Below are 9,617 nucleotides of genomic sequence, written 5' to 3' on the forward strand. Positions count from 1 at the left end.
TAGATAGATAGATAGATAGATAGATAGATAGATAGATAGATAGATAGATAGATAGATAGATAGATATGAGATAGATAGATAGATAGATAGATAGATATGAGATAGATAGATATGAGATAGATAGATAGATAGATAGATAGATAGATATGAGATAGATAGATAGATAGATAGATAGATATGAGATAGATAGATAGATAGATAGATAGATAGATAGATAGATAGATAGATAGATAGTAGATAGGTGATAGATAGATAGATAGATAGATATGAGATAGATAGATAGATAGATAGATAGAGAGATAGATAGATAGATAGATAGATAGATAGATAGATAGATATGAGATAGATAGATAGATAGATATGAGATAGATAGATAGATAGATAGATATGAGATAGATAGATAGATAGATAGATAGATATGAGATAGATAGATAGATAATAAATAGATAGATAGATAGATAATAGATAGATCTAGATAATAAATAGATAGATAATAAATAGATAGGTAATAGATAGATAGATATAGATAATAAATAGATAGATAGATAGATAGATAGATAGATAATAGATAGATGGATAGATAGATAATAGATAGATGGATAGATAGTAGGTAGATAGATAGATACAGAGATAGATAGATAGATAGATAGATAGATAGATAATAGATAGAGAGATATATATTAGATAGATAGATAATAGATAGATAATAGATAGATAGATATTAGATAGATAATAGATAAATAGATATTAGATAGATAGATAGATAGATAGATAGATAATAGATAGATAGATAGATAGATAGATAGATAGATAGATAGATAATAGATAGATAGTAGGTAGATAGATACAGAGATAGATAGATATGAGATAGATAATAGATAGATAATAGACAGATGATAGATAGATAGATAGATAGATAGATAGATAGATAGATAGATAGATATGAGATAGATATTAGATAGATAATAGACAGATGATAGATAGATAGATAGATAGATAGATAATAGATAGATAGATAGATAATAGATAGATAGATAGATAGATAGATAGATAGATAATAGATAGATAGATAGATAGATAGATAGATAGATAGATATTAGATAGATAATAGACAGATAATAGATAGATAGATAGATAATAGATAGATAGATATTAGATAGATAATAGACAGATAATAGATAGATAGATATGTTTTCCTGTACTCTGCAGAGATCTCCATGCAGCAGCATATAACTCCGGAGATAAGCTGCCTCTCTCATTAGGACAGTCCTGCTGGAGCAGCAGCTGATACTCTGCACACAGCCTGTATACGGCAGTAGGAGCAGTGCTCTGCTGACATGCTGCTCAGGTACAGGGTGCACTGCTATCCTGTGCTGTACATACAGGAGAGCTTCTAGTAGTGTCTGAGCCCAGGACACCAGGGTGTGAGCCCACATAAATAATGAAAGTGCCCCGTGTAACCTGCCCAGGGGGGCAGCAGTGCAACCCGACACTGCCCTCCTCACCTCCCCCAGCAGGGCACCGCGTTATTACTATTAGTACTGATATTACTACGGCTATTAGTAGTACTAGCACTGGTGGTATTATTACTAGCATTACTCTTAGTATCAGTGTTATTATTACTGGAGGTATTAGTATTAGCAGTAATGTTGTTATTATTAATGCAAATATTACTAAGCAGTGGTGTGATTGGTAACCATAGATTTTTTTATAAAGCAATTAATAATTTTTAGTTTTATTTTTAGTACAATTATTATCGATATTACTATTGTTATTACTAGTATTACTATTACTGTTAATATTAGTGTTATTATTAATGCAATTCTTACTGTAAGTAGTAGTATATTTGGCACAAATATTACTCTTCGTAGAGTTGTTATTATTATTTGAGCCAGTTTTATTATTGCTTAGTATTGTAATTATTAATGCTATTATTAGTTGCAGTATCATTATTAGCACTATTATTATTGTTAGTAGCAGTGCTATTATTATTATTATTATCAGTGGTAGTGTAATTATTAGTACTATTATTACTGCTTATTGCAATTATTTATGCTATTATTAGTAGCAGTGTTATTACCGTTAGTATCACTGTTAGTAGTTTTATAATTAGTACCATCACTGCTCGTATTCTTATAGCTATTATTAGTGGTGGTGTTATTAGTTACTACTAGTAGCAGTGCCATTATAATATTACTATTAGTATTATGGTTAGTAGCAGTGTTATTATTTGTGTACTATAATCACGTATTATTACTCCTATTACTAGCAGAAGTATTAATATTTTGGTACTATTATTACTGCTAATATTGTTATGATTACACCTATTATTAGTAGCATTATTGTTATTTCAGTACTATTGTTAGTGCTAGTATTGTTATTATTACACCTATTTTAGTAGCAGTGTTATTATTTTAGTAATATTATAACTGCTAATATTATTACTCCAATTATTAGCAACAGTATTATTTCGGTACTATTATTACTGCTAATATTGTTATGATTACGCATATTACTAGCAGTATTATTATTTTAGTACTATTATTACAGCTAGTTTTGTTATTGTTACACTTATTATTAGTAGAAGTATTATTATTATTATTATTACTCCTATTATTCGGAGCAGTATTATTAGTAGCAGTATTATTATTTTAGTACTGTTATTACTGCCAATATTGTTATGATTACTCCTATTATCAGCATCAGTATCATTATTTTAGTACTATCATAACATCTAGTATTGCTAGTATGCCACCTATTATTAGTAGCAGTACTATTATCACTGTACTATAATGATAACATGTATATGTACAGACACGGTATTCCCGCTCTGGGCTGACTCCTGTATTTGGACAGTGTTAGGCCAGTGTTTGCCCAGCGCTTACTTCTTGGGTATACAGGGATCAGGACTCGGACAATGAGGGACCTGTAGATCCCCTCAGCGCTGAGGGGTGAGAATTTGAATTGGCTGCAGTGGCATTAGCATAGTGACTGCAGGGCCGGGTCGCGCTGTGCCAGGCTGGCTAGCCCCTGGAGGATGGCAGCATTATTCCCAGGGCACCGCCATATGCTTCCTCTGATCACACAGGCAGCTACATAGGCGCCAATAATTGGACTGATCTGCTGGAATCACGGAGAAAAGAAGCCCAGGGAGACCACAGAGCAACATCGGGGGTGGCACATCCAGGGCAAACCACAAAGCCAGGACCCCCGAGCCTGACCCCAAATCTGTGTATCTAGTATCTATCATTTACCTACCCCTATTTGTCTATGCATTATCTATCATCTACCTATCTATCGCATATCTATTAATCTCCTATCTATCTATCTATCTATCTATCTATCTATCTATCTATCTATTACCTATCTATCTATCTATCTATCTATTACCTATCTATCTATCTATCTATTACCTATCTATCTATCTATCTCTCTCTCTCTCTCTATCTATTATCTATCTCTCTATCTATCTCATATCTATCTATCTTATATCTATCTATCTATCTATCTCATATCTATCTATTATCTATCTATCTATCTATTAATCTCATATCTATCTATTATCTATCTATCTATCTATCTATTAATCTCATATCTATCTATCTATTAATCTCATATCTATCTATTATCTATCTATCTAAATCCAGAAGAGGAGGCAGCATCCAGAACAGTGTGAGGCAGGTGAACCCGTTATTCCCCTTCCCAGCTCCCTGCACCTTGCTCTGGAGAGCACCGCTCTCCTCTCTCTCACTATTCTGGATGCTGTCTCCTTGTCTGGATAGATTTCTGCTGACTTTGTGACCAGTCCTTTGGACCCACTGCCTGTTTTGTTGGTGCTGCTTACATTTTCTTTTTTAACTATCTATCATTTGTAATATCTAGCTAGCTACTATATAACTATCTCTCTCTCTATATATATATATATCTGTCTTTGTACCTACCGCCTAGACAGATAAATAGGTAGATTCGCATAATTTAACAGTTTTGGGCATTGAATATAAACCTCCCCTCTATCTATATATCTGTCATATCCACATGACATTAATGGAGATGATATTACATAAAATAACCATGGCACATGTGGCACTGCCTGGGCACCAGTGTAGTAGGCAGCAGGTGCCCATCATCTACATTTCAGGCAGCGGACGCCTGACCTACCTTCAGGGAAGACCACCCTCATCTTCAGGTAGCTGGTGGTGAGGCGGATGATGGAGGCCTTGTCCAGCTGGGAGGTGATGGCAGAGGGCAGGGGCAGCAGTTTGGCCAGCTCATAGAACTCGCTGTTCTCCTTCTCCCGTCTAGTCCGGGCAGCGTTCTTGGACTTCTCTTTCATGGCGGCCTCAGCCTTGGTCGCAGCTCCTGCCGCCAGGGATAGCCTCAGCAATGTCTGCGGACAGCACACATATCCACCGATGCAGACCAGGTCTCAGAAGCAGTGCGACAAATTCTTGTGTCCAGTGCGCCAACCTGTGTCATTCCAGGACAGGGGAAGGGTGGCCCCGGCGACACATCAGGGGGCCCCACAAGTCACCTGTGGACAGAGGACACATCCATCTCATTAATACAAATATCTCTCCCCAACAATGAGGCAGCACCCACTAGTCCCAGCCTGGACAAGATGGTTCTTCACCTCATCCGGGCCTTCTCAGCTAGCGGGGCTGAAATGTCGCATGACTGGATGGGCAGCCTCAGATTTTCTATGGAACTTTTACAGGAGCGTTTTATCTTTCCAGTATATAGATCTAATGACCAAGTCTTCAATTATGTCGCTATAGCTCTAATGTCTATATGTATATGTTATATCTTCCTGTCATTATATGCCTGGAGTATATTATTATACCTGTTATATGTATTACACCTGTCACTCCATTATTAGTGTATAGGAGAACTTCAGACGTGTATTGTATGGCGGAATGGACGGCGACGAACGTGTTAAAGATAAAATGTTCTATCTGCCCGGCTATACAGAGATAAGGTATAATAAGGGGATGGTGTATATAAACCATATAAAAGATAGATAACATAGATAATAAATAGCTAGATGATAAATAATAGATAGATATTGGATATATAGATAGATATATGATAAATAATAAATAGAAAATATTTAGATTAATAGATAGATAGAAGACATATAATAAATAGAAAATAGATAATAGATGATAGATAGATAATAGATGATAGATAGATAATAGATGATAGATAGATATGGGATAGATAGATAGATAGATAGATAGATAATAGATAGATAGATAATAGATAGATGATAGAAGACATATAATAAATAGAAAATAGATGATAGATAGATAGATAGATAGATAGATAGATAATAGACAGATAATATACAGATAGATAATAGACAGATAGATAGATAGATAGATAGATAATAGATAGATAATATACAGATAGATAATAGATAATAGACAGATAATATACAGATAGATAATAGATAATATACAGATAATATACAGATAGATAATAGATAGATAATATACAGATAGATAGGAGATAGATAGATAGATAGATAATAGATAGATAGATAGATATATAGATAGATAGATAGATAGATAATAGATAGATAGATAGATAGATAGATAGATAGAGAATACATAGATAGATAGATAATAGATAGATAATATATAGATAATAGATAGATAGATAGATAGATAGATAGATAGAGAATACATAGATAGATAATAGATAGATAATAGATAGATAGATAGATAGATAGATAGATAGATAGATAGATAGATAGATAGAGAATAGATAGATTTATTTGATCTATTGGAGGACTTATTGGTCAGGATTTAGTAAGTTACCATGGCATCCAGTGAGCTGGCAGTGCCCCTCTGCCCACACATTATGATGGGGTCTAGCAGGGCAGTAAAGCTGGGCACACAGAGTCCCTTCCCCCACCCTCACCCTGCAGGCAGAGCACTCACTTGCTGCTGTGTCCTGGGGAGAGCAGGTCCCGTGCAGGCGATAATTGGGAGCTCAGGAAGCCCATTAACTTGTTCCTGTCTCAGCGCTGTACTTAGTACAACTTCATCCCGGAGCCGCTCGTGTAGCCTCCCTCACTGCCACTCACAGAGCCAGGCTGCAGCCCATTGGACGGCTCTCTGTTGGCCGCGCACTGATTGGCTGTCGGCAGAGGTGACGTCAGCAGAGCGGTACTGTCTGTCGGTGACCCCGTGAACTGTCCGTGTGGTGGACCGTGCTGGCCGGGCGGACAGGAAGATGAAGGAACTTTACTGGGAGTGCTTCCTCTGAGGACAGGAGCCTGTCACCTCACATTTGTGACGTGTCTCCTAGTGTCCCCACAATACAGTAAGGACTGGCACCCAGCTCTACTATGTGCGAAATCCCTGCACTTAAATGGCAGCTAGAGGACTAGACAGGTAGAGACACAATGGAACCAGCTACACAGACATATGGCTGCAATGATTGGCAGATAGGTCCACAGATATTGCATCTGTCACCTGTGGATGTATCTTACATCTAGTCCAAGTATCTTATATATATACAGAGAGAGGATAGACAGTCATGGAATAGATGTAACATACATACACAGAGGATAGATAGATAGATAATTAGACAGATAGAGATAATGGATGAAAACATAGATACTGTAGATAATGGATTTAGATAGATAAGTATATAGATAATTATAAAGATAGATAATTAGATAGATAATAAGTTAGATAATAGATAGATATTAAATAATAGATAGATAATTGATAGATATTAGATATGAGATATATGGATAGATAGATAGATAGACAATGGATAGATACTCAGAAAGATAGATAATATATAGATAATTAGATAGATAGGAGATAGATATTAGACACATGATATATAGATATATAATTAGATAGATGATAGACAGTAGATAGATAACAGAGAGATAGATAGATATGAGATAGAGAGATAGATAATAGATAGATAGATAATACATAGATATGATATAGATAGATAATAGATAGATAATATATAGATATATAATTAGATAGATAGATAGATAATAGATAGATAGATAGATAGATAATAGATAATAGATAGATAGATGGATAATAGATAGATAATAGATAGATAGATAGATAATAGATAGATAGATAGATGGATAATAGATAGATAGATAGATAGTAGATAGATAGATAATAGATAGATAATAGATAGATAGATAATATATAGATATATAATTAGATAGATAGATAATAGATAGATAGATAATAGATAGATATGATATAGATAGATAGATAGATAGATAATAGATAGATGATAGATAGATAGATAGATAATAGATAGATAGATAATAGATAGATATGATATAGATAGATAGATAGATAGATAATAGATAGATAATAGATATATAGATAGATAGATAGATAATAGATAGATAATAGATAGATAGATACATAATAGATAATAGATAGATAGATAGATAGATAGATAGATAGATAATAGATAGATAGATAGATAATAGATAGATAGATAGATAATAGATAGATAATAGATAGATAGATAGATAGATAGATAGATAGATAATAGATAGATAATAGATAGATAGATAGATAATAGATAGATAGATAGATAGATAATAGATAGATAATAGATAGATAGATAGATAGATAGATAATAGATAGATATTAGATAGATAGATAGATAGATAGATAGATAGATAGATAATAGATAGATAATAGATAGATAGATAGATAGGAGATAGATAATAGATAGATAGATAGATAGATAGATAATAGATAGATAGATAGATAGATAATAGATAGATACATAATAGATAGATAGATAATAGATAGATAGATAGATAATAGATGGATAGATAATTAGGTAGATATGAGATAGATAATATATAATATATAGATAATATATATATATAGATATTAGACAGATAATATATAGCTATATAATTAGGTAGATATGAGATAGATAATATATATAGATAGATAGATAATATATATAGATATGAGATAGATAATGTATATATAGATATGAGATAGATAATATATATAGATAGATAATGTATATATAGATAATATATATATAGATATTAGACAGATAATATATAGCTATATAATTAGGTAGATATGAGATAGATAATATATATAGATAGATAATATATATAGATATGAGATAGATAATATATATAGATAGATAATGTATATATAGATAATATATATATAGATATTAGACAGATAATATATAGCTATATAATTAGGTAGATATGAGATAGATAATATATATAGATAGATAATATATATAGATATGAGATAGATAATATATAATATATAGATAATATATATATAGATATTAGACAGATAATATATAGCTATATAATTAGATAGATGTTAGACAGATAATAGACATTTGTAGAGAACAGAGAGATGATACAAGTGAACATGAAGTGAGTGAAGGTAGAGAACAGGGTCCTGTGACCAGCAAGGTGTCTGCCTCCCTCCCTGCGCCTGTTCCCTGAGTGTAGCTGTAACCTGCAAATGTCGCACATGTGACCCACTGATCGGCGCTCTCTGCTCAGCCGGCTACTGTAGAGGATGAGGAGGTGGGTGGCAGCTAGCGCTGGTCCTGACCTGCTTGTGTCTTGTCTCACATAAAGTGAATCTAATTGAAATAAGTGACAATATTCGTCGCATTAAATGCGCTCTTTTGTAATTCGCGGCCTGGTGATGCCAGCCCCTGTTCCTGCTGCCTGATCTCCGCCTGTAACCCACCAATCCATGGCAGGAGGGGGCACTGGCTGCCACATTACTCCAAGCCACACAATGCATGGCGGCATTTCTCACAGGCTTTAACCCTTTCCGTACCTGACGTGGAATGGACACGGGTTAATGCATTACAAGATTACAGTGCAATATAAGGACGTCGCATATTATCACAGCATTACACACTACAGTACCATAGGCTGCCACAGCCCGGCAGTTTTACCACATGAAGGGACAGTTACTGCAGTACAATGGTACAGTCTGATACTGATGTCTATTGCTACAGTGCAGCACTACATCTGTACTATATAAATGTACAGTACTTTCACAGTGGTACAATACAGTGCAATTATCGCAATATATTGTACTTTATTGTACACTGCATTATTGCAGTACAACAGTCACAGTATGATATAGTACTTTATTGCACAGTATATTATTACAGTGGTATAATAAGTACAGTACAACAGTCACAGTATGATATAGTACTTTATTGCACAGTATATTATTACAGTGGTATAATAAGTACAGTACAACAGTCACAGTATGATATAGTACTTTATTGCACAGTATATTATTACAGTGGTATAATAAGTACAGTACAACAGTCACAGTATGATAGTACATTATTACAGACAGTGGTAGAATATGTACAGTACAGCTATTAGTTTGATATGGTGCATTAATGTACAGTACTTTATTACAGTGGTACAATAAGTACAGTACAACACTATATTGTACGTTATTGTACACTGCATTACAGTAGAACCATATGTACTGTACAGTCACAGTATATAATACTACACCGCACAGTACATTAGAGGTTTAATAAGTACAGTAAAACACAGTATGATATTGTACACATATTATTACAGAAGG

General features: G+C 33.8%; 1 protein-coding gene across 1 annotated transcript in view; it reads right to left on the minus strand.

Annotated features, from left to right (window-relative positions):
* SIM1 (SIM bHLH transcription factor 1) overlaps positions 1 to 6,004 on the minus strand; it is an 86,591-nt gene extending 80,587 nt beyond the window's left edge. The window contains exons 1-2 of the mRNA XM_040426835.1: positions 5,943 to 6,004; positions 4,159 to 4,531 (exon numbers count right to left, since the gene is read on the minus strand). Coding sequence (XP_040282769.1) covers positions 4,159 to 4,333 — 175 coding nt within the window. The 5' untranslated portion in view covers positions 4,334 to 4,531; positions 5,943 to 6,004. The remainder of the gene's footprint in view (positions 1 to 4,158; positions 4,532 to 5,942) is intronic.
* Between the last annotated feature and the right edge of the window lie 3,613 nt (positions 6,005 to 9,617).

This window comes from Bufo bufo, chromosome 4 (assembly GCF_905171765.1).
Source record: "Bufo bufo chromosome 4, aBufBuf1.1, whole genome shotgun sequence".
Classification (NCBI taxonomy): domain Eukaryota; kingdom Metazoa; phylum Chordata; class Amphibia; order Anura; family Bufonidae; genus Bufo; species Bufo bufo.